Source organism: Scyliorhinus canicula, chromosome 17 (genome assembly GCF_902713615.1).
Source record: "Scyliorhinus canicula chromosome 17, sScyCan1.1, whole genome shotgun sequence".
NCBI lineage: Eukaryota > Metazoa > Chordata > Chondrichthyes > Carcharhiniformes > Scyliorhinidae > Scyliorhinus > Scyliorhinus canicula.
Window position 1 is genome coordinate 130043066 of NC_052162.1, and position 26012 is coordinate 130069077.

A 26012-nucleotide genomic window follows, 5' to 3' on the forward strand; every position below is an offset into this window, starting at 1 on the left:
GGCGGCACGGTAGCACAGTGGTTAGCACTGTTGCTTCACAGCGCCAGGTACCCGTGTTCGATTCCGGCTTGGGTCACTGTCTGTGCGGGGTCTGCATGTTCTCCCCGGTTTCCTCCAGGTGATCCGGTTTAGTCCCACAATTCCTGAAAGACGTGCTGTTGGGTGAATTGGACATTCTGAGCTTTCCCTCAGTGGACCTGAACAGGTGCCGGAGTGTTGTGACTAGGGGATTTTCACAGTAACTTCATTGCAGTGTTAATGTAAGCCTACTTGTGACACTAATAAAGACTGTGATTATTATTATTAAATTGGACATTCTGAATTCTCCCTCTGTGACCCGAACAGGCACCGGAATGTGGCGACTAGGGGATTTTCACAGTAACTTCATTGCAGTGTTAATGTAAGCTTACTTGTGACACTAATAAAGATTATTATTATTCAGGCCTAGATTCCTGGCTCTGAGTTGTGGACTACGCTCTCAGGCTGTTAGATATAAACTGGCCAGCTTGCTTCTGAGGGTGCTGGCAATTATGCCATTTGCTTTTTGTTCTGTGATTCTTCATGCTGTGTATTTGGCTGTCTGCATCTCTCAAAATCGTTGACTCTAGAAATTAGCAAGTGTATACCTCCACAGCTGTTTCTACTAATATGGCAACTTACACAAGTCCCGAAAGACGTGCTGTTGGGTGAATTGGACATTCTGAATTCTCCCTCTGTGACCCGGACAGGCTCCGGAATGTGGCGACTGGGGGATTCTCACAGTAACTTCATTGCAGTGTTAATGTAAGCCTACTTGTGACAGTAATAAAGATTATTATTATTCCAGATGTTTCTGTCTAAATACCTGCTAATCTCATTACTGAGAAAGCCACATCTCATTGTGCCTTTTAAATGCTGGCTACTGCTGTCGCTAAGCAGATTTCTACTTGTTGTTGGGCAGGTTGTATTCTGCTGAATAGGAAAGATGGCTAAGATTATGCTGTGAGGTATGATGGTAAAAGAGGACAATGGCTAACATTGTGCTGTGAGGCATGATGGTTAAAGAGGACAATGGCTAACATTGTGTGTGAGGCATGGTGGTTAAAGAGGACAACTCCCATGGAGTTTGCACATTCTCCCCGTTTCTGCGTGGGTTTCACCCCCACAACCCAAAGATGTGCAGGGTAGGTGGATTGGCCACGCTAAATTGCCCCTTAATTGGAAAAAATAATTGGATAATCTAAAAAAATTTTAAAAAGAGGACAACTCCCTCTCGGCAGAATGAATTTTGTGGGAACAGGCAGAACAAAATCTTGCAACTGGACATTTTGCTGAAAACACTTTGTTTTGGAACAGTGGGAATAGGACTCTCACAAGGACAGATACGGCCGGTGAGCCGCAGGACTGTTTATATGAATGAACTACAAGCTAAAACATTACAGAATAGCGGGGACCTCTGAGATTCAACAGCGACAACCCTGAGACCAACATTCACAAGGCAAGACCTTGAGTATCAGAGATTACAGTGCACACCCTCCAGAGAAAGTTCTCTCCACCTGGTAGTATATTTTGGTTCAAGCTGTGAGTCCTGAAACTTTTTAAATGAGCGCATAACCGAAGTCTTAAAGTGAGTTAAGTAAAGTTGTATTTAAAAGTAAAATCAAGCTTGCAGTATCAATTTGTCTGTGTCGCCAGTTGATGCCAACAGAGAGTAACAACAATCCTATCATGCCTTGTACAATTTGTGTTACCAGGCAGATCCATGACACATCATCCCTTTTTGTTTAAATGAAGTGTCTTCATATGAAAGACATTCCATTTCTCAACCCTTTTCTTATTAGTTCTAACTTATGAAACATGTCAAATTCAAGAGCATGCATTAACACAGATGATGCCCCATGAAAATTTACATCCAGGGCGTTAGAACAGTGGTTAGCACTGCTGCCTCACAGCGCCGAGGTCCCAGGTTCGATCCCGGCCCCGGGTCACTGTCCATGTGGAGTTTGCACATTCTCCCCGTGTCTGCTTGGGTTTCGCCCCCACAACACAAAGATGTGCAGGTGGATTGGCCACGGTAAATTGCAGGGTAGGCCACAGTAAATGCCCCTTTAATTGGAAATAATGAATTGGGTACTCTAAATTTATTCATTTTTAAAGAAGTACAATCTGACCAGTTTTATGTCTGTAACATTTTCCAGTACATAATTGGTGATTTAGGTATCAAGCAACTAAAGGTGGTCGCCCAGCAACCACAAACCCAGAGAGCTTTGCAGAGATATCAGACTCTCACATCCATGACGAGGGGCCTATTGCCTTGAATATCCAAAAGATTGGGACACGGGATTAGAAATTTTAACTATTTGCCACCAGGGATTTCCAGAATGAATCTACTGAGTTTCGGCCATTTGAATTAGGTTTTGGCCATGACGTCCAGGGTCCATTAAAGTCATGAAAGAGAAGTTTCTGGAACAAAAAGATGAATCCTCAATGTTGGATTATGTGGTCCACTTTTTCTGGGAGCTTGTCAGGTACCTGAGAGCATTGAAAGGTTTCTGGAGCGAATGAAACTGTGGGCAGACAAACATGCCAGATCCAGAACATTCCGGACTGGAGATGAGGAGCCCGTGTTGTTGCCTTTGCAGGGTGAACCTCTGAAAGCGAAATTCAGCGGCGTTTACAAGGTGGTAAGGAGGGTGACTTACCGAATAGATACTCCAGGCCATAGCAAGAAGGACCGATTGTGCCACTTAAATGTATTGAAGAAATATGATCATGGGGAAGAAGATAGGAAGGAACCAATGTGTCAGATGGTAGAAGGAGTGGAAGAGGACCGAGATGGTAAGAGTGAGGCAGGGGCAGAGGTCGACAATTCACAGAGTGATTCTCCTGTGGTAACCAAACGGTAAAACCGCCGTAGTCTCAGATGACCATAGGCTGTTTTCCCCTTTGAGGGGGAGAGCTGACTAGTGGTGATTTAATCTGAGGACCACCCCACCCAGGCAAGGTTGACAAGGCAGGGCCCTCCTGAATAACCTCAGCAGGTCTGGGAATTGAACCCGCGCTGCTGGCCTTGCCCTGCATCACAAACCAGCTGGCTCGACAAGCGAGCAAAACCGGCCCCCGCCATCCTGTGGTACCATTAGCAAATATGGTAATCCTAGAAGAGTTATACACTGTATTCAGAAGACGAGCAATGAAAAGCTCTCATAAGGCTACTGCAAAATCATAAGATTTGTTGGGGACACCCTGGGGTGCATCACATTAACTGAGCATGTTATAGATTTAGGTGACTCCAACCTGATAAAACAGCTCCAGATCGACTGATGCGCTCCGAAAGCTAGTGATTTGAAACAAACCTGTTAGACATTAACCTGGTGTTGTAAGAAGTCTTACCGTGCCCACCACAGTCCAACACCGGCATCTCCACATCATATCGACTGAGCCCACATAAACTAACTAAAATTGTCTGGTCCCCAGAATGTCACACAGAAATTGAAGTCCACACTGGTGAGTGAACTAATGTTGGCCTCCCCTGATTTTTCCAAACTCTTTAAAATGGCCATGGATGCCAGCACGGTAACATTGTGGATAGCACAATTGCTTCACAGCTCCAGGGTCCCAGGTTCGATTCCGGCTTGGGTCACTGTCTGTGCGGAGTCTGCACATCCTCCCCGTGTGTGCGTGGGTTTCTCCCGGGTGCTCCGGTTTCCTCCCACAGTCCAAAGATGTGCAGGTTAGGTGGATTGGCCATGATAAATTGCTCTTAGTGTCGAAAATTGCCCTTCGTGTTGGGTGGGGTTACTGGGTTATGGGGATAGGGTGGAGGTGTTGACCTTTGGTAGGGTGTTCTTTCCAAGAGTCGGTGCAGACTCGATGGGCCGAATGGCCTCCTTCTGCACTGTAAATTCTATGATAATCCATGATAATCCCACAGTCCAAAAATGTGCAGATTATACCAAATTGTTCCTTAGCGTCTAGGGATGTGCAGGTTTGGTGGGGTTATGAGGTTGGGGGCGGGGGGTGGGGGCGGGGGGAGTGGACCTACGTTGGGTGCGGTTTCAGAAGGTCAGTGCAGACCTGATGGGCCGAATGGCCTCCTGCTGCCCTGTCAGCATTCTCCGGTTCTATGATAATGAGCAAAGCCTGGTCGATACTGACCATAATCTGTTGGCATTTGTAGAATAATGTAAAACTCGGAACAAATTATTGTTTGATTGCACCTTGGTGTTGCAACAGTTCAATGCAAAAATTGTACATATTAATGGGAGGGACAGTATTATTGCGGAAGCATTGTTGCATATTCACATGTTGATAAGTGGCAGATATAAGAATTGGGGTAACCCCAATTTAGGCAGTGGGAGGAAGGATGAATGGATGTGTGTTTTGTGTCATGTACCTCATGATGAAATGTCATTGCAATGAAGTTTCATCCCCAAGGAAACGGGGCATGTAACAGTCCTTCCTGTTTATTTCCTTTGTTACCATTTAGTTTGTTTTATTATTTTTGTTCTGGGGACCCATAATCTGAACGCGCCTTTAAACAGAAGAGCGTTTGCCAGGACAGTGCGTTCCTAGGTTTTGTATTTTGCAGAGAAACCAGACTTGGTGAATCTTAGTAGCTGGTTTTGGAGGAAATCGGTTCAACTGGCTGACTGGCAGTGGGTTGGCCAGGGACAGTTTTCTGCCCGAAAACAGTCAGTGATTGACTCCTGTCAGGTGTTTTTGTTTTTGGAGAGAATCTGCCAGAAGCCTCGAGTCCCTCGAAGGAAGAGGAGTTGTGATTCTCCCTCTGTTGCCTGTCTCCGTGAGTCCGCAGTGAAGATCAATACAAGCTGAAGGAATATGAAGTACCCCACTGAGGGCCTAACCTGGAGAAAGAAACTAACTGCAATATATCCACCTGAATCAAAGATCCTTTATCATTTTATTTTATTAATACTTACTTTAACTTTCATCCACCCTTTTCCCTCTGTGTTATTTGTGTGTGTGTGTGTGTGTGTGTGTGTAGACAATAGGATTGGGGTAATTAGAAAGGTGGGGTGTTAGGGATTTGATAGTTGGTAGCCAGTTGTATTTTTTTGCGTATTAATTATAATTACTGTTAATAATAAAAGGTTACTTGTGTTCAAATTTTACAAACCCTGGTAACAGGCAATATTAGATTTAGTTATGAGTAATGGGCCCAATTTAATTTGTAGCTGTGGTGGTATGATTTGCATAGCTGTCTGCCATTGGTGCAGAACACCGGCTTACCATTGGCCCTGGTCGGTCATGTGCCTCTCGACCGATTGGTTGAGACCAGTCATGTGACAGCTCTCCGATTGGTCGAGAGGCTGAGCTAACCACGCCTCCATACCGAGGTATAAATAGTCAGAACGCCCGGCGGTCGTCCATTTTATTGTAGTCGACCGCAGGGCTAAGTTCTAGCTTATTAAAGCCTAATGCGAGCATTTATCAAATAGCGATCACAACATGATTGAATTCAGTGTAGCGTTTGAAAGTGAAAAACACGATTCAGCCACCAGAATTTTAGACTTGGGTAAGGCTGACTTTAACAGATAGAGACAGAGACTATCCACGGTAAACTGGGGAGATCTGTTAATGGGCTAATGGTTTTTAAGGCAAAGATAGATTTTTGAACAGTAAAGGAATTAAGGGTTATAGTGAGTGATGGGTAAGTGGAGCCATGATTTTATTGATGGCGGAGCATGCTCAAGGGTCAGATGGCCTACTCCTACTCCAAGTTCTTATGTTCTTAGGATCTTATGTCAAATAACTGAAGGTCACTGGAGAGAATTTAAAGAAATATTTAACGAGATACAGAGCGAGTATATACCCCTGAGAGGAAAAGGCTCTACTTCACACACAAAACAGCCAGTCAATCACAAGGAACAACTAAAGAGTTTGGGGACAGCATAAAACTAAAAGAAAGGACTTACAAAAATGCAAGACACAGCACAGATCCGGATGAATGGGATAGGTACAAAGACCAGCAAAGGACCACATAGCAGCTTGGAATAGCGACTAAAAGAGATTATGAAAGGAAACTTGCAAGGGCATCAAAGTCAATCGAGATGTCATTCACCAGGATGTTGCCTGGGATGGATCATCTGAGCTGTAAGGAGAGGTTGGATAGGCTTGGAATGTTTTCTTCAGAGCAGAGAAGGCTGAAGGGGGAATATGATTGAGTTGTATAAGATTAGAGGAATTTGGACAGGGGCCGGGATTCTCCCCTACCCGGTGGGGCGGGGGGTCCCGGCGTGTTGGAGTGGCGTGAACCACTCCGGCGTCGGGCCGCCCCACAGGTGCGGAAGTCTCCCCACCTTTGGGGGCCAAGCCCTCACATTGAGGGGCTAGGCCCGTGCCGGAGTGGTTCCCGCTCCGCCGGCTGGCGTGAATGGCCTTTGACGCCACGCCAGCCAGGGCTGAAAGGACTTGGCCGGCCGGCGTAAGTCCGCGCATGCGCCAGAGTGTCACTGGCTGCTGACGTCATCCCGACGCATGCGCAGGGGAAGGGGTCTCTTCCGCCTCCGCCATGGTGAAGACCACGGCGAAGGCGGAAGAAAAAGAGTGCCCCCACGGCACAGGCCCACCCGCCGATCGGTGGGCCCCGATCGCGGGCCAGGCCCCAGGGTCAGATCGCCCCGCGTCTCCCCCAGGACCCCAACACCCACCCGCACCGCCTGCTCCCGCCGGTAAGGTCGGTGGTTTAATCCACGCCGGCGGGAGAGGGTTGACAGCGGCGGGACTTCGGCCCATCGTGGGCCGCAGAATCGCTGCGGGGGGCCCGCCGACCGGTGCGCTGCGATTCCCACCCCCGCCGAATCTCTGGTGGCGGAGAATTCGGGACACGGCGGGAGTGGGATTGACGCCGGCCCCGGGCGATTCTCCGACCCGGCTGGGGGTCGGAGAATCCCGCCCAGGGTGACTAGGAAGCAGTTGTTCCCCTTGATTGAGGGGTCAATCACAAGGAACATCGTTTTAGGGTGGGTGAGAGGCAGGAGATTCCGAGGGGATTTGAGAAAAATAATTTTCACTTGGAGGGTGGTGAGACTCTGGAATGCACTGCCTGGAAAGGTGGTGGAGGCTGGAAACCTCACAACCTTTCAAAAGCCACTTGGATTCGCATTTGAAGCACCATCACATCCAAGGGCATAGGGCAAGTGCTGGTAAGTGGGACTGGCGAGAGATTACGGTTAGTTGTCAGTGCAGAGTTGATGGGCTGAAGGGCCGTTTCTGCGCTGCACGGCTCAATGACTCTAATGAGAAGAAATGTTATAGTTATATAAATGAAATGAAAATCGCTTATTGCCACGAGTAGGCTTCAATGAAGTTACTGTGAAAAGCCCCTAGTCGCCACATTCCGGCGCCTGTTCAGGGAGGCTGGTACGGGAATCGAACCGTGCTGCTGGCCTGCTTTCAAAGCCAGCGATTTAGCCCAGTGTGCTAAACCAGCCCCTAAAACATTCTCCCCATGTTTGCCTGTGTTTCGCTCCCACAACACAAAAAATGTGCAGGGTAGGTGAATTGGCCACACTAAATTGCCCTTTAATTGGAAAAAATGAATTGGGTACTCTAAATTTATTTATTTTTTTTTTTTTATATAAAATCTTTTTATTGGTTTTTGCATTTATACATTGTGCCCTTCTCCAGGGTTATCAGAGTATACTATAGAAGAGATTCAATAAATAAAGTGGGTATACAGAAAGGAAAACAAAGAAAAGGAAACGTGATTATACAGCAAATTAATCAGTCGATAGTCATAAGTATTCAAAAGTAATCGATGTACAGGTGGGGCCCCTGTTTTTTTTATGCCCCTGGTGGTCAGTCGCCGCAACATCAATATTTTGGTTGTGTATTTGCCCCCTCCTGGTACTGGAACATACCGGGGGGGCGGGGGGTGCGTTTGCCGTTCACCGTGGCTTTGCTGTCGCGGTCGTGTGCATCCCCACTGTTTGTTCCATACTTTTTTTTAAAATTCCAATTAAGGGGCAATTTAGCGTGGCCAATTCACCTACGCTGCACATCTTTGGGTTGTGGGGGGTGAGACCCACGCAGACACGGGGAGAATGTCCAAACTCCACATAGACAGTGATGCGGGGCCGGGATCGAACCCAGGTCCTTGGCGCCGTGAGGCAGCAGTGCTAATCACTGCACCATCATGCTGCCCTCTGGTTCACTACTTGCCCTGTGTTATGCTTTTGAATATGTCCTCTGCCTCCCCCTCCATTCTTCCCCCCTTCCGTCATCCCTTGCTGCCCCCACTCTTCCTCCCTTAACTATCCCTTCCTCCTTCCTTTCCTCTCTCCCTCTATCCCCCCCCCCCCCCCCCCCCCCCCCCCCAAACCCCGGCCCTTTACTTATTGGTTGCTGGTCACTAGCAGGTCTTGGAACAGGCTGATGAATCGCCCATGAACCTGGAATGATGCACTTTATCTTTTCTAGTCTGAGAAATTCTGCTAGATTGCAAAGCCAGTCTGTGGCCTTGGGTGGCATCACCGATCACAAGCTGAGCAGGAGTCTTCGGCGGGCGACAAGGGAGGCAAAGGCTCGGGTGTCTGCTCCTCTCCCATAAAGAGCTCTGGCTGTTCCGATACCGCGAAGACTGGCACTAGTGGGCACAGGAAATATGGGGGTGACCTGACCCGCCCCCCCCCCCCCCAGAACTCCTGTAATAGGGAGACCCCCACAGGGACCCCCTACCTAAAGGGACCGCCCCTCACAGACCCTCCCCCCAGAAAAGAGAGGCCAGAGAGCAGTCCAGACTGGGGCAGTGAGAAGAATTGCAGCCGTAACACTTACACTGTCCCACATGTCCATTCCTGGCCACAGCTCTGAACTGCGTCTGGTTCCCAAAGATCCATTATCTGCAAGCCATTCATAACTTTCTAACAGTGATTTATGATTGACAGCTTCTGCAAACCATCTGCAGCTTCCATCCAGTCATATACCCTTACGGTTCAGTAGCCTAAGTGGTGAAACTCCAATGTTTGTAAACATTGATCAGATCAAAGAGAGGTAAGCCCATGTGGAGTTTGCACATTCTCCCCGTGTCTGCGTGGGTCTCACCACAACCCAAAGATGTGCAGGCTAGGTGGATTGGCCATGCTAAATTGCCCCTTAAGTGGGGGAAAAAAATTGGGTACTTTGAATGCAAAAAAACCCAAAGAGAGGTAAGTGCACTCCAAGCGCTAACTTGCATTCCAATCATGCAAGCGTGTGATTTCACAGTACGTACCTCCCATGGAGAATCACAGCGGGCTGGAGCATAGGGTGCCAGGCCCACCAAATGGATGCAAATGGGTCATCAAGATCCGGGTGTCCCGGGTCCGAGAATCCCGCCCACTGTTTTAAGTTCAATGATCCCAAGCTAAACAAGGAATTAAACTTTTAAATCCCGATAAAGAGCCCCCAATTTTATTACGATCCCAGACCAGACCCCAACAGTGGCTCGGATACTGGACAAAAACGGCAACATTTTATAAGTCTGTGGGAAAAGGATACCTCGTTCTCGGAGTGATTTCACACAAACACACATGGTGATATTAAAACAAACTTTATTACTAACACTGTATTAAAATATCTTTAATATCGCACAACAAAATAGCTTACAATTAGCCCTTAAAAAATTCTAATCAATAGTGACACAATAATCCTTAACTGCTATCTTTATTCCCACTCAAACAACAGAACCATCTCAGATCTCAATCCACCGTTAAACATAGTTAATACTTAGAATACTTGCTGTTTAGAGATGTCTTGAATATTCAACTTTGAGAAAGAGAGATCTTTTGAGACTGCTTTAAAGACAAGACCTGACGCCCCTGTCAGAATAATGCAGAATCTCTGGCTGCATTTCTGTCTTCCACCCAGACTAAAACTGAACCTCAACCCCTGACTGATTCAGCCCTTGGCTCCTCCCATTAACTACATCAGCTCACTAAACCGAACACAATGTCTCGAATTAACTACACCACAGGGCAGCACGGTGGCACAGTGGCTAGCACTGCTGCCTCACAGCGCCAGGGTCCCGGGTTCGATTCTGGCCTTGGGTGACTGTCTGTGTGGCGTTTGCACGTCCTCCCCGTGTCTGCGTGGGTTTCCTCCGGGTGCTCCGGTTTCCTCCCACAATCCAAAGATGTACAGGTTAGGTGGAATGGCCATGATAATTGCCCCTTAGGGTGGGATTACGGGGATCAGGTGGGGGATTGGTCCTCGGTAGTGTGGTCATTTGAAGGGTCAGTGCAGACCTGATGGGCCGAATGGCCTCCTTCTGCACCATAGGGATTCTATTAATCCTCTTAATATGAAAATGCATTAGCCCAAACCTTTACGATGCTTTAATTGCACCTGTGGCTCATAAAGCCGAGCTATCTTGCAAACCAGGATCCTTAAAAACACTACTGCAGCAGTCATACACACATTATACCAGGCTTTTTACCCTTACTGCCCCAATTACATATAATACAATAGATCTGAAATACCTACATTATCAGTATGGGTGCATGAGGTGAAGTGTGTTAAATGAAAATGTACGAAATGGTGAGAAATAAGTGTGTCTGATAGTGTGTGAAATGAATGTGTGTGAAACAAGTGTGAATTTGTGAAATGCGTGTACGTGTGTGTGAGTGTGAAACGATGTGAATGTGTGGCATGAGAGTGTGAAATGAGAGTGAGTGTACACGTGGGGTAATTGTGTGTGTGTGTGAATTAAGAGTGCTGGTGTGAAGTGAGAGCGAGTTGAGAGTACGTGTTCAGTGCATAATTGAGAAATGCGAATGTGTAAAATGCGAACGTTGGGGTGAAATGAGAGCATGTGCAAAATGCGAGAGTGCGTGTGTAAAATAGGTGTTGAGAGTGAGCGTGTGTGTAGGAGAGTGCATGTGTGAAATGGGTGTGTACGTTGTAGTGATGTGTATATGTGCATGTACACAAGGGGCTAATGTATAATCAGTAGCACCACATGATCACTGGAGGGCCGGACCAACAGGGGTATAAAAGGCAGCCACATGGGTCTCTCTCTCTTAGGTGCACGGTGATCAAAGTAACAGCAGATGAGTTTAGATGGCCAGTGGAGTTACGTATAGTTACCATAGTTAGATCTTGTTAACCTTATCACTAGTATCAAAGTTAAAGTAGAGAACTCATGTAAATATTGTTGTAGTTACTCAATAAACCTTTTGTTACTACTGGAAGAGTTTGAATCTTCTTCATCGGGATTCAGAATACCTCATCACTAACCAAGGATCGAGTAGCACATGTTACCCGCCACACAGGGAACAAAACATACGTGAAATCAGCGTGTGTTTAATGAGTGTGCGTGTGAGATGAGTGTGTGTGTGAGGCGAGCGTGTCAAAGGCGAATGTGCAAGGTGTGTACGGGATGAGTGTGTTTGATGACAGTGTGTGTCTGTGTGAGAGAGATGAGTTTGTGTGTGTCCCCAATATGAGAATCCAGAAGTCCTCTTCCCATCTGAACCAAAGAAGCAGCATTTAGCACACTGGGCTAAATCGCTGGCTTTTGAAAGCAGACCAAGGCAGGCAAGCAGCACGGTTTGATTCCCGTAACAGCCTCCCCGAACAGGCTCCGGAATGTGGCGACTAGGGGCTTTTCACAGTAACTTCATTTGAAGCCGACTTGTGACAATAAGTGATTTTCATTTAATTCAACCCTGCCATCCTCTGTTATTAAAAATGACCACGGCACAACACAAATACGCCTTTTAATAAGATCACTTTTTAATTACAGTAAACGTACACATGTATTAGAAAAAACTTGTATAAATTAGGTTTTGGTATGTACCTATTGCGCAAAAACAATCATTTTTTTTGTGGTCTGGCTCTTCAACAGAATAAGAAATGTTTCTCAGGGGTTCCCTTAGTCCCCTTGGCTGGAATACCCTATTCTAAGGTAATTGTCAAAGGAGCCAGAGGGGGGGTGGGGCGAGATTAATTTTATTTTTCACACCGCAATGTTAGAAAATGGAGTTCAAGGAGCCAATTAAACCTTTTCCCAAACTCAAGGTGATGACCCTTATTGGTGACAGTGGTTAGATGTTATTGAGTATAAATAAGAGCTGACACAGTCTAATGTCTGAGCAGTAGTATCAAAGTGCAGCAGCATTCCCATTACACTCTGGGTAAAAGCACCATCTCCAGGTAAATGCTCCCTGCTCTGCCCCAGCTGCCATGGTCCCAGTCAGTGGAAGATGTAAAACCTCAACAAATCTCTGTGCTCGAGGAATCCCTTCTTATACTTTATTACATCACAAAGTCTCAGAGACTGATTTAACCCAATCATTGCTGAGCTAACGTTTGAACGGACCAATTACAAAGCCTGTCATTGAACCATCTGTACCCGCCCAAACCACTTCAAACTCTCAAACAATTGTCTTCCCCACGCTCCGTCCCCGTACAGGGAGTCAGCATTCCCATGCCAAGCAGTGAAAACATGGTGGCCTTGACACCCAGGTGTTGTCTAGGATTCCAGACACTCTTGTTTTCTCTGTCCTCTGGGAGCTGTTTATCTCCCTGTTCCCACACAGCAAGTCGTCTGTTCTCAGCCCTCCTCGGTTTCTGCTGGAGTTTGGCCCCTTTTACACCTTCCGGGTCGATAAATCATTTGGTCAGTGAAGACCCAAACCACAATTCCCACCCTGTCAACCGTCCTTATCCAGTGAGTAATTTCATTCTTTCATGGGATCTCTGTGTCGCTGGCTGGGTCGGCATTTATTGCCTTTGAACTGAGGGGCTTGTTGCGAGGCCATTTCAGAGGAGGCTGTTAAGAGTTTGCCGTGGGTCTGGAGTCACCTAGAGGCCAGACTGGGTAAGGTCGGCAGATTTCCTTCCCTAAAGGACACGAGTTAACCAGCTGGGTTTTTAAACGACAATGGATGATAGTTCCACAGTCACCGTTAAAATTCAGATTTTATTAATTGGACTTTAGCCTGGGGCTCTGGGTTAGTAGTCCAGTGACAATACCTCAACCCCACCGTCACAACAGCAATATAAACAAGAGAAGTGTAACAATCAAATTCAATTTGGGCAGCACGGCAACACAGTGGTTAGCACTGTGGCTTCACCGCGCCAGGGTTCCAGGTTCAATTCCCCGTTGGGTCACTGTCTGTGCAGAGTCTGCGCGTTCTCCCCGTGTCTGCGTGGGTTTCCTCTGGGTGCTCCGGTTTCCTCCCACAGTCCAAAGACGTGCAGGTTAGCTGGATTGGCCATGATAAATTACCGCTAGCGACCAAAAATGTGAGGAGGGGTTATTGGGTTACGGGGATAGGGTGGAAATGAGGGTTTAAGTGGGTCGCTGCAGACTCGATGGGCCGAATGGCCTCCTGCACTGTATGTTCTATGACTATGATTAAAATAAATCGACAGCCAGTCACCGATTTAATTTAATATTCGCTAATTTGCAAGAAACCCCTAAGTAGGGGGTCCCCAGGATTCTTACAGTCTACACCTTGAGGGGGGAGGAGAACTCTCTCTCTCCCAACTCCTCAATTTCACTCCGTTATTTTTCAGTTTTGTTCTGGCCCTGTCTGGGGTTACAGCTACTCGATCTTTTCTTCTGAAGGAGCGCCGCGAGTTCTAGGTTACAGGTACATAAGGACATATTCTTCAAGCAATAGATCAAACATGGTTGTAAAAGATTCTCCAGCTCTCTCTCTTTACCCTGATCCAACATGAGAATGCAGTGATCCTCGCCTGAGTGTGTACAGAAGGGGCTGATGGGAAATGGAACTACCACCAGGGGGCAGCGCGGGGACATACAAGAGTGACGCCGAAGGCCCGCCCTCGGGCACTTTAGCCGGAGAGGCAAGGAAGCAGGACAGGTCGGAAGTTGAGCTCAGGGCTGCAAGTATTTGTGCCTAGTTGCAGAGCATAGAAAAGCAGTATAGTCACAAGTGCCATTCTGTAAGTAAAAGCCAACGAAGTAATTTATTGCGGAGCACAATAAACCATCCTTCAACTTCTGAACGACTTCTAGCATTCTTTCAAGAAACATAACAGAGGACAGTCCTTTTTAATTATTATTTTTGTTAAATTGAGAGTACCCAATTCATTTTTTCCAATTAAGGGGCAATTTAGCGTGGCCAATCCACCTACCCTACACATCTTTGGGTTGTGGGGGGCGAAAGCCACGCAAACACAGGTAGAATGTGCAAACTCCACACGGACAGTGACCCAGAGCCAGGATCGAACCTGGGACCTCGGCGCCGTGAGGCAGCAGCGCTAACCACTGCGCCACCGTACTGCCCTCTGTGGACAGTACCTACTTACTTGCCCCAATCCAAACTTTGTATTCTTTTACTTCAATTTCACTCCCACTTTGCATTCATCAAGGCCCTGCCTTCTCAACCTTTGCCCTCACGTGAGGTGTGGTGATCCTCAGGTTAAATCACCTCCAGTCAGCTCTCCCCCTCACAGGGGAAAGCAGCCTATGGTCATTTGGGAAAATTGCGACTTTACTTACTTCACATTTGCATATATACACACACACACACACAAATATCCCGGTGTCATATGCCACATACTCTTAACTTTCTGGTGCGCTTATCGAAAGATCAAAGTGGCTATCTGTCTTTGTCTTTCTCCCTCGTCCCCCCTCCCATTTATGACCCAGATGTTTCAGGTAATGGCCAGCCTGTTAAATGTTTTTTTCCTCTGAAGCAAAGCTCATCGGCAAGGATGGAAATATCTCCAAGAGAAAGCCATCAGTTTATTCACCTCATGAGGGCAGCGCGGTAGCATTGTGGTTAGCATTGTGGCTTCACAGCACCAGGGTCCCAGGTTCGATTCCCCGCTGGGTCACTGTCTGTGCAGAGTCTGCACGTTTTCCCGTGTGTGTGTGGTTTTCCTCCGGGTGCTCCGGTTTCCTCCCACAGTCCAAAGACGTGCAGGTTAGGCGGATTGGCCATGATAAATTGCCCCTTCGTGACCAAAAAAGGTTAGGAGGGGTTATTGGGGTTACGGGGATAGGGTGGAAGTGAGGGCTTTGGTGGGTCGGCGCAGACTCGATGGGCCGAATGGCCTCCTTCTGCACTGTATGTTCTCTGTTCCATGTGCACGTTCCAGACTTTCACTCGGATGTTGGCCAAGACCAGATTGACATACTCCATTGAACTACACCCAAAACTGCATTATTCCAATTCATTGTCTGACCGATGCAATATTTTCGCAACCTCTTCCAAACAGAAATCAAACGGTCCCATTTGATTTCAGGCAGTAACGCGTTTTGCTTGCTTGTTCTTTATGTTGGATTTCCCCAGTCAAGGAGCAAGCGGGCAAGGAGATTTGATAAAAGGGTACAGAATTGGGGCAGCACGGTAGCATGGTGGTTAGCATAAATGCTTCACAGCTCCAGGGTCCCAGGTTCTATTCCCGGCTGGGTCACTGTCTGTGTGGAGTCTGCACGTCCTCCCCCTGTGTGCGTGGGTTTCCTCCGGGTGCTCCGGTTTCCTCCCACAGTCCAAAGATGTGCGGGTTAGGTGGATTGACCATGCTAAATTGCCCGTATTGTCCTAAAAAGTAAGGTTGGGGGGGGGGGGGGGGTGTTGTTGGGTTACGGGTATAGGGTGGATACGTGGGTTTGAGTAGGATGATCATTGCTCGGCACAACATCGAGGGCCGAAGGGCCTGTTCTGTTCTGTACTGCTCTATGTTCTAATTATGACAGGTTTAGATAAAGAGGACAAAGTAAAGGTGTTCAAAGTTAAGCCGATGATACAAGGATTCAGGGATTTCAGGTAAAATTCATTCAGGCCTGGATATGACTAACAGCAGACTCCAACCCCTGTATTCAATTGTGGACACGCTGGTGTCTCAGTAGGTGGGTTGACCGAGTGAAACCCTTTCTGCAGACAGAGCAGGTGAACGGCCTCTCCCCAGTGTGAACCTGCCGGTGCCTCAGTAGGTGAGACGATGTGGTGAATCCTTTCCCACACGCAATGCAGGTGAATGGTCTCTCCCCGGTGTTGCCTTGCTGGTGCCTGAGCAGCTGCGAGGAAGTGGAGAATCCTTTCCCACACTCAGAGCAGGTGAACGGTCTCTCCCCGGTGTGAACCCGCTGGTGTCTCTGCAGGCTGGATGACTGAGTGAATCCCTTCCCGCACATGGAGCAGGTGAACGGTCTCTCCCCAGTGTGAACTCGCTGGTGTCTCAGCAGGCCGCACGACTGAGTGAATCCCTTCCCACACTCGAAGCAGGTGAATGGCCTCTCGCCAGTGTGAATGCGCTGGTGGGTGAGCAGGTTGATTGACTGAGTGAATCCCTTCCCACACTCAGAGCAGGTGAATGGCCTCTCCCCGGTGTGAATGCGCCGATGAATTTGCAGTTCTGATGGGGATCGATATCCCTTCCCGCAGTCCTCACATATCCACGGTCTCGCCATTGTGATTGTGTCTTTGTACCTCTCCAGGTTCAGCGATCAATTAAAGTCTCACCTGTACACAGGTAACGTGTAGCATTTCTCCCCACTGTGAATGGTGTTTTTTTTTCAGGCTGTGTAATTGATTAAAACTCTTTCCAAAATCAGTTCACAGCAATACTCTCACTGGGATGTGTGTGTGTGACTTGATGCTTCTCCAGTCAAACTGATGTTTGAAATCTTTTGAAAACGACAGAACAGACACACATATCTCCTTCTAGATTCAAAGGCCGATGATATTAGGGTCCCGATAAATCGAGAGACTCTGTCGGGTGTCTATGTGACGGATGCTTTGAGAATTCTGTCTGCAAATCCTCCCCTTCTAATATCCTGTAAACGGAATTGACAAAAGTCATCACTGTTAATACAGTGAACATCAGAACCGACAATTCTAGTCATGGAATACATTATTTCCTTTTTTATTCCCTGAAACCCGTAAATATCCCTCTCCCACTGTGCTGTACTTATTTACAACCTCCACTCCTGGAGATGTCGATACATGTTGATCGAAGATCCATTCTTATTTATTTAAAAAAGATATATACATTCAAGTAAATATTCATGGAATATTATTTAATGCATAGGGGGTGAGAAAGAATTTTAAAATGTAAAAGTTGCCACAGTGCCAGAGGAGGAGGCTGCTCTCCCGTTTTGAGAGGAAGAGCTGACTGGTGCTGATGTAACCTGCGGGTCACCCCAACGCAGGCGAAGGGAAAGGTTGAGAAGGTGGGGCCTTCATGGATAACCTCAGCCGGTACGGGAATTGAACCAGCGCTGTTGACATCGCTCCACATCACAAACCAGCCTTCCAGCCAATTGAGCTAAACTGCCCCACTTGCCACTTTACATAGGCTGTGAGTGGTCGCGTCCTGGAACTTACTAACATTGAGGCTGGTGAGATTGGGGATGGTCAATGATTTTGAAATGAAATTGGATGGATACTTGAAATAAAATTGCAGGGGAATGGGGATATGGGGGGTGGGGGGCAATGGGAATGAGTGGGTCACTCGATAAGAGATTTGGGCATGGACTTGAGTTGCCAAATGGTCTTTTGTTCTACCTTAGTCAATATATGATTCAAAATATATACAGCACAAATCATGAGACAAGAAAATATATATGCTTAACTAGAGAATAATAAATAATACATACCAGACAGATCTCTGTCCTGCATTTACTGCCAACATAAATGTCAGCCATCGCCTGGGGAAACCAGCCCTTTAATTGTGAACATGAGGAAAGAGACCATCCTTTTAGCCAGACAAATGTGTCAAGTTGAAGGAACAAAGGGTGTCAATGTCTTTAAGAAAGAGAGAGAGACCTGGGCCAACCTCTCCAGAGTCTGCACCCTCCCTGTATTCACTTAATTTCCCTTCAGTTGCTGCAAGTCACCAATGTCCCCCCGCAGAATGAGAAAAGAGATGAAAGAGGGGGAAACATTGATTTCCTGCCAGATGTTGCAGAGGAGGAAGTTTCAATCTGAGGCTCATTGCCTAACTTCCGCCTTGGACGTCACAATGGGACCCTGAGAAACAGCCAATAGAATCACTGCGGTGACGTCTCCGGGTTCCAGTGCGCAGGCCCAGCGCGCGGGCGCGGGAGCCCCGCCCCGCCCCGCCCCTACCCGTTGTTCGCCCCCACCCCTTGCAACTCCTCGAGGCATGGTTACCAGGCAACCGGCTCCGGCCAGAGCGGGAAGCCGCCTCTCTCTACGGCGGCTGGCTGGTCCGAAAAGAGATCGCGAGCGACAGCCGCACTGCGCCTGCTCCGGACAGCTCGGTTCAGCGGCGCTCTCTGCGCCTGCGCGCTAGGCTGCCAGCTGAGGGAGTGGGGGAGGGGACTTTGCAAAATGTCTCCTATCATTTTCCTCCCAGTCCTGCAGTCTGACTTTAAACAACACAGCATCTGTTTATAGTTTCACACACAGACTGAAACTTCCTCCTCTGTCCAACATCTGTGAGTAAAACACTTTCTTTCTCCCCCTGGGAAATACAGAGAGTTGTGGGACTCTGGAACTGGAATTAAAGATTTTGTAGAACCTGTTTTTATTGTCTGAGATATTTAAATACCAATTTATAGTTGATTGAAATACCTGTTGTCTGCTGGTGCATAATTCATTTATGTTCATTTTAGTTTGATTGTTACAGTAATTTTGCAATTTAAAAAAAAATTTAGAGTACCCAATAATTTTTTCCAATTAAGGGGCAATTTAGCATGGCCAATCCACCTACCCTGCACATCTTTGGGTTGTGGGAGCGGAACCCACGCAGACACGGGGAGAATGTGCAAACTCCACACGGACAGTGACCCAGAGCCGGGATCGAACCTGGGACCGTGAGGCAGCAGGGCTAACCCACTGTGCCACTGTGCTGCCCTAATTTTGTAAAATTTAACTGTGAAACATTGCCCTTCGATTTATTCCATTGGGTTTGGGGATTAGCTTATTTTAAGGTTTCGGTCTCTCGGGTGATCGTAACAAGCGTCTTGCATTTTTATATGGTGCATATTAGATACATTATGTATGTTTCAGTTATAAACTAATTTATTATCATTCCTATTCTTGTAATGGGGCAGCACGGTAGCATTGTGGATAGCACAATCGCTTCACAGCTCCAGGGTCCCAGGTTCGATTCCGGCTTGGGTCACTGTCTGTGCGGAGTCTGCACATCCTCCCCGTGTGTGCGTGGGTTTCCTCCGTGTGCTCCTGTTTCCTTCCACAGTCCAAAGATGTGCAGGTTAGGTGGATTGGCCATGATAAATTGCCCTTAGTGTCCAAAATTGCCCTTAGTGTTGGGTGGGGTTGCTGGGTTGTGGGGATAGGGTGGAGGTGTTAACCTTGGGTGGGGTGCTCTTTCCAGGAGCCGGTGCAGACTCGATGGGCCGAATGGCCTCCTTCTGCACTGTAAATTCTATTCTATGTAATATTGTTAGTTGCTGTGCTATATAATTTGTATATTTCCAGAGATAGAGACATCACAGTACAGAAGGAATCCATTCATCAATGCTGGTTCATGTTGACTCTCTGTGGAACAATCCAGTCAGTCCCATTTCCCCCTCTCTTTCCCCATATCTTTGCAAGTTCTTCCTCACCTTCTCTTCTCCTCCCCCCCCCCCCCCCCCCCCCGCACTTATTTCCAGTTAAGTAATACAATCATCTATATTACTTACATTTCTGGTCCAGTACTATAAACTTATCCTCTTCTTTGGCAATCACTCGCTAATGAGTATGATTGTCCACCTAACAAATCAGTGTTCCTGGTCATGGATTCTGTGGGTTCTTATCTGCCTGCCGCTCCTGGAGCCGCACCTTCGACCGCACACTTGGCAGGTGCTTCCGGGAAGTGGGATCCTGTCCCTGTACTCCAGATCGCTGGTATCCCTTTCTCAGGCCCCTTTTCAGTGTCTCCTACCTCCTAATTGTCTAACCTGGAGAGGTGTCCTCGAAGAAATGTGTCCCTTCAATCAGAAGGTTCCCCCAAGTAGGTCTCTTCTGAACAAGGGTTTCACTGGCACTGATGTTGATACAGACATATATATATGTCGAGCAGCCTGCATGAAATTTTGCAGGTCTCTCAGTTCAGGATCAGAAGCAGTGAACACGGATCCGTGAATCAGCATCTTGAGGAGAATTGGGAGGGGAGCATTGGGTACAGCAGCGTGAGAATGGAGGGAGTGTGCGTGAGCTTTTGTGGAATGAGAGGGGAAATAGTGTTCCATCGAAACGAGAATTGTCTGTACTGAATGTTTCTCCTGTGCTGACAGTCATTGACTTTGCAAACTCCTTTTGCAGGTTATTAAAGTGGAGGATTTACAGTCAGAAATCTCGAATGAAACATGCCCAGAGCTGACAGAGTGACACGATTCATCAGCATCTGAATTTCATCCATGTTTGAATCTAGAAGCAAAAATGTCTGTCTGTTTTGTCTGCTTTAAAATGTTTTAAAATCAGTGTGACTGGAAAAGCACCGAGAGACACACACACACACACACACACAGCCCAGAGTGAGAGTGTTCCAGTGAACTGACTGGGGAAAGAGCTTTAACACGTTACACAACCTGAAAAAAAATCACACCATTCACAGCGGGGGGGGAAACCATACTCGTGTTCTGTGTGTGGACGAACTTCAAATAATTGTCTAACCTGGAGAGGCAGAGGAACACCCACATTCTGGAGAAACCGTGGAAATGTGGGGACTGTGGGAAGGGATTCCCTTCCCCATCTGCACTGGAACCTCATCGACGTATTCACACCGGGGAGAGGCCGTTCACCTGCTCCGTGTGTGGGAAGGGATTCACTCAGTCATCCCACCTGATAGCACACCAGCGAGTTCACACGGAGGAGAGGCCGTTCACCTGCTCCGAGTGCGGGAAGGGATTCAGTAACTCCTCTCACCTGCTGACACACCAGCGGGTTCACACTGGGGAGAGGCCGTTCAGCTGCCCTGTGTGTGGGAAGGGATTCAGTGATTCGTCCACCCTGCGGAAGCACCGGCGAGTTCACACCGGGGAGAGGCCGTACACCTGCTCGGTGTGTGGGAAGGGATTCATTCAGTCATCTCACCTCCTGACACACCAACAGGTTCACACCGGGGAGAGGTCATTCACCTGCTCCGTGTGTGGGATGGGATTCACTCAGTCATCTCACCTGCTGAGACACCAGAGAGTTCACACTGGGGAAAGGCCGTTCACCTGCCCTGACTGTGGGAAGGGATTCAGTGATTCATCCTCACTGCTGACACACCAGCGAGTTCACACCGGGGAGAGGCCATACACCTGCTCCACGTGTGGGAAGCGATTCACTCAGTTATCCAATTTACTGAGACACCAGCGAGCTCACAAGTGATGACAGGAGTTGGATTCTGCTGTTCTTACTGCTGTCAATCACACCCAGGACTGAACCATGTTCATTCTGACACTTGGTGAAGTGGGAGGGTCGGAGGGTTTCTTTCTGCTGGACTGGCCGGCCTCACCACTCTGCTTTCAGTGGGCTGATGCTCTTTGAGCCTGGGAGAGCACATTTCCACTGAAATCACACGCAAAACTAATGAGGAACATTTAATTTATCTGGGATAGTAAATAATGCTTTTTCTAACATTGCAGGCAGATCTAAAATAAACACATTTGTCTCTGTTCCATTGAGTCCACAGCACAGGGCCAGGCCAGTCGGCTCAATGTCTGTTTTAATGCTCCACATGAGCCTCCACCCACCCCTCTTCATCTCCCCCCATCAGCATCTCCTTCTATTCCTTTCTCCCTCATGTATGTATCTAGCTTCCCCTTCAATGTATTCCTGCTGTTCACCTCAACCACTCGCTGTGGGAGCGAGTTCCACATTCTCACCGCTCGCTGGGTGGAGGTTTCTCATCAAATCCTGATTGGATTATTGAACTTCTCCATAATCGTAAAGACTTCCATCAGGTCACCTCTTTTTCTGGAGAAAAGTCTTTCCTGAGGGTGACATGCTCTCAGTTCTGGTATTATTGTTGTGAATCTTTGTTGCCCCTTCTCCAAGTTTCCTTTTTCCAAATCGAGATCACAGATGTGGTCAGTTCTGCCTGTGCAGCGCAACCCGTGGTTCTAAAGTTGCCTGCTTTTCAATTCAGTTCCCCTGGAAAGCCACCCTATGCATGAGCCCCACACTTTAGAAAGGATGTGAAGTTCTGAGGGAGGGTGCCGAGGGGATTTACCTGAATAACATCAGGGATGAAAGATTTCAGTTAGTTGGAGAGACTGGAGGAGCTAAAATGGTTTCCTTAGATCATAGAGCCAGCAGAGCAGAGAGTGAGGCCATTTAGCCCATGTTTTCATGCTAGCTCTGTGGAGACAAAACCAATTAGTCCCATTGCTCTGTTCCGTCCCCATATCCCCATCTTTTCCGTCAGGTGCTGTTGTGTTTCATACAATATGAAAATAAATCCAAACCTTTATTATTTGGTGATTTAAAAAAAAAGAAAAGTCTTTCAGCTGAAGCAAAAAGGATGGCTGCTACGAGTCACGTGAGCGCAGGGTCGGTTCTTTGTTCTGGGAGCTGACCCCAGGAGTTGCAAGAACAACACAATTTTTCGCCTAGCCTGTGGAATCCCACTCCTCATTTAACAGACTCCTTGTCATCGCAAAACCAGGAGACCCACACCTCAAAACTCCATTATGCTATGCAGCTGCTAACAGGCTCATCCCACACCTGGGATTGGTCAGGTCCACTTCAAAAGCGGATCAAGGAACGTTATTTGCATCTGATAAGTTCATCCTTCCAGCGGAGTCAAAGAGCCTGTCCAGACGATGGTTTCCCGACACCAGACCATCAATAGGGATGGTAACTCAGCAACTAATTACTGGGACATTGTCAGTCTTGAAATCAAAGCCAGTTCCATACACCCTTTTGAAGTCTTTCTGACGAAAGAAGGCCGTGTGATCCGAATGACCATTTTGAAATCTATTTGCCTTCGAGACCCTCAGTCTGCTGTCTAACATCCAAGTGGTGAACCACCAGGAAGCCCACCTCCAGGCAGAACAACAGGCTGCTCCTCGGTGCCTGTTCCTGCTGGATAGTTTCCTCCCTGCAGAACTGATCCAGTGACTATATACCTCATCCATCTGTATTATCTGCACAACCGAAAGGCAAACTCCACAATTCCGGTTTTCAGCCAGCTGAACTCTAGTTCCTGCAAGAAAGATTTCCTCCTTGGACTCTGACTCCGGAAATTGCCTGAGCTAGTATTCATTTCTGTGGCTCTTATATTGTCACGACCCATAGTTGTGTATTTGCCGCCTCCCACCCCCGCCGGTTTTGAATGTGAAATAAACTAAGCTGATGAGTTTATCATAAATTTACTGTGGGTTATTCGTAAATTGGATCTCACAAAAGTGAAGTTTTGGTTAAACGCCACTGCCATAATTTATAGAATCCCGACAGGGCAGGAGGAAGCCATGGAGTCTACACCCACCCTCCGAACGAGCACACCCACCTAGACCCACTCTCTCACCCCCATCCCCGTAACCTAACCGACACATAGAACATAGAACAGTACAGCACAGAACAGGCCCTTCGGCCCTCAATGTTGTGCCGAGCAATGATCACCCTACTCAAACCCACATATCCACCCTATACCCGTAACCCAACAACACCCCCCTTAACCTTACTTTTTAGGACACTATGGGCAATTTATCATGGCCAATCCACCTAACCCGCACATCTTTGGACAGTGGGAGGAAACCGGAGCACCTGGAGGAAACCCACGCACACACGGGGAGGACGTGCAGACTCCACACAGACAGTGACCCAGCCGGGAATCGAACCTGGGACCCTGGAGCTGTGAAGCATTTATGCTAACCACCATGCTACCCTGCTGCCATCTTTGGACAATTAATGGGACATTTTAGCATGGCCCATCTTTGGACAATTAATGGGACATTTTAACATGGCCAAACCACCTGACTGTCACAACCTTGCACTGTGAGAGGAAACCCACGCAGACATGTGGAGGACATGCAAATTCCACGCAGATAGTTACCCGAGGTCGGAATCGAACCCGGGTCCCTGGCGTTGTGAGGCAGCAGTATTTTTTTAAAAATAAAAATATTTAGAGTACCCAATTATTTTTTCCAATTAAGGGGCAATTTAGCGTGGCCAATCCACCTACCCTGCACATCTTTGGGTTGTGGGGGCGAAACCCACGCAGACACGGGGAGAATGTGCAAACTCCATACGGACAGTGACCCAGGGCTGGGATTCGAACCCGGGTCCTCAGCGCCGTAGGCAGCAGTGCTAACCACTGTGCCACCGTGCTGCCCTCGTGAGCCAGCAGTATTAACCATAATTCAAAAACCACATTTGGCGTATGGACAGGCGGTGAGAAGAAATGAGTACAATTTCCCTGCCTCTCTTTCTCCTATCCATAACAGTGTTCATCCAATTTCCCTTTGAAATCATCCCTTAAACTTGCAGGCAATATTGTGAGGGTCCTGGATGAAAAACCTGACAATGTGCAATTTGTAAAACTGTGAGGAAAGGGCCCTTCGCCCCAGGAATGATAGCACTGACCAATAAGGTCTTTTATGGCGTTTTTTTTCATTTAAAAAAAATGTAAAATACCCAATTACTTTTTTTTCCAATTAAGGGGCAATTTAGCGTGGCCAGTCCTCCTTACCTGCACATCTTTGGGTTGTGGGGGCGAAACCCACGCAGACACAGAGAGAATGTACAAACTCCACACGGACAGTGACCCATAGCCGGGATTTGAATCCGGGGTCCTCAGTGCAATAGGCAGCAATGCTAACCACTGTGCCACGTGCCACCCAAGAAAGTCTTTTTACGTTAAAACAAATTTTAAACGCAGAAGTTTTATGCCACCTTTCTAACGCTCCCTGTGATTCTGGATGATGCACAGTTGAGTTCAATTGTTTTCCTCCTTAAGCTATCCATATGTTCCCTGAATAACTTTGACATAAAACTGGAATCCTGATCTGATTGGATTTCTTTTGGTAGTCCATATCTGGGGGGGGGGGGGGGGGGGGGGGGATTCGTTAACTCCTCCACAACCCTCTCAGCTGTCATATTTCACAATGGAATGGCCTTCGGAATCTAGTAAACACACCCATCATGGTCAACAAATACTGATTCCCACTTTTTTGTTTCAGGCAGGTGCCATGATATGCAGCCACACACATAATGATATACAGACAAGCAGCTAATGGACACAGAGAACAGGGCACGACCAATAAGTAGGCAGGACACTCAGGGGTGGGATGTGATTATAAAGGACAAGAGGCACTCACGCTCCGCCTCTTTCCACTGATGAACATCTAGAGAGTCAGTCAAGGGTGTTGTTACAATCTCACACCTCCACCACGTGGCTCAGAGCTAGTCTGGTTCAGTCAGATGGAGTAACCACACTTCAGTTAGCAGAGAGTCAAATTCACAGAGAACTGTGCTTATTAGTTCAATAAACCTGATTGAACTAACTTCAAGGTCTGGAGTATCTTTCTGAGCTAAGCTGCATCCAGTTGCAGCCAGTGTTAGACCAGTACACCTAACACGACAGCAGGGGTCCCACACAATCAATTGGGACCACAGTAAATGGTTCTTCAAATGCTGAAATGGGTATTAAATGTGCTAGTTCAGTTACCGCTTGAGGTTTTCCTATTACCTGACGGGCACGGCAAAATTCAGCTACATTCTTATTCAGTCCAGGCCAATCAAAACGTTTTTGTATTTTTGCTTGAGTTGTTCTGACACCTCAATGCCCCCGCACTGGAACCTCACGCACTACGCACAAACCTTTGTGTCTCTAACCCACTGGTAAGACAACTTGATTACCGTCGGCCCATTTCTCATCTGCCTGAATATGTAAAGGTCTTCACTTCCTCATTAATACATTATTTCTAATGTAATAACACTCCGGTGTAAACTCAGGATTCTATTTCGATGTTTGCTTTCTGATACAACTGTTTTACCTCTGAATCCTTCGGTCCCAATGCTACCAACATTTCTGAACTAAAAATATCAACTTCATCCTCCACCTGGTCTTTATCGCCAATCTGGTAAAAGATGGTTGCTGATAACTGAACCTCAGCCTCTCTATTTGCACACCCCGAGTTCTCT

General features: G+C 47.4%; 1 protein-coding gene, 1 long non-coding RNA gene and 1 pseudogene across 2 annotated transcripts; 2 read left to right on the top strand and 1 right to left on the bottom strand.

Annotated features, from left to right (window-relative positions):
• LOC119951627 overlaps positions 1–21254 on the top strand; it is a 55582-nt pseudogene extending 34328 nt beyond the window's left edge.
• Positions 15556–17908, bottom strand: LOC119951326 (zinc finger protein 239-like). Its single transcript, XM_038774436.1, has 2 exons — positions 17564–17908; positions 15556–16741 (listed from the first exon to the last, which is right to left on the bottom strand). Exon 2 carries the CDS (start codon positions 16373–16375, stop codon positions 15785–15787), a length of 591 nt encoding a protein of 196 aa, XP_038630364.1. The 5' UTR covers positions 16376–16741; positions 17564–17908; the 3' UTR covers positions 15556–15784.
• On the top strand, positions 18035–20359 carry LOC119951329. The gene is made up of 2 exons (XR_005457588.1): positions 18035–18367; positions 20202–20359. It is a non-coding gene; the product is annotated as an uncharacterized LOC119951329 (long non-coding RNA).
• Positions 21255–26012: the final 4758 nt, after the last annotated feature.

What these genes read in the sequence shown, in the direction of transcription:
- LOC119951326 (XM_038774436.1), bottom strand. Translation starts at nt 16,375, where the DNA reads ATGGCGAGACCGTGGATATGTGAGGACTGCGGGAAGGGATATCGATCC.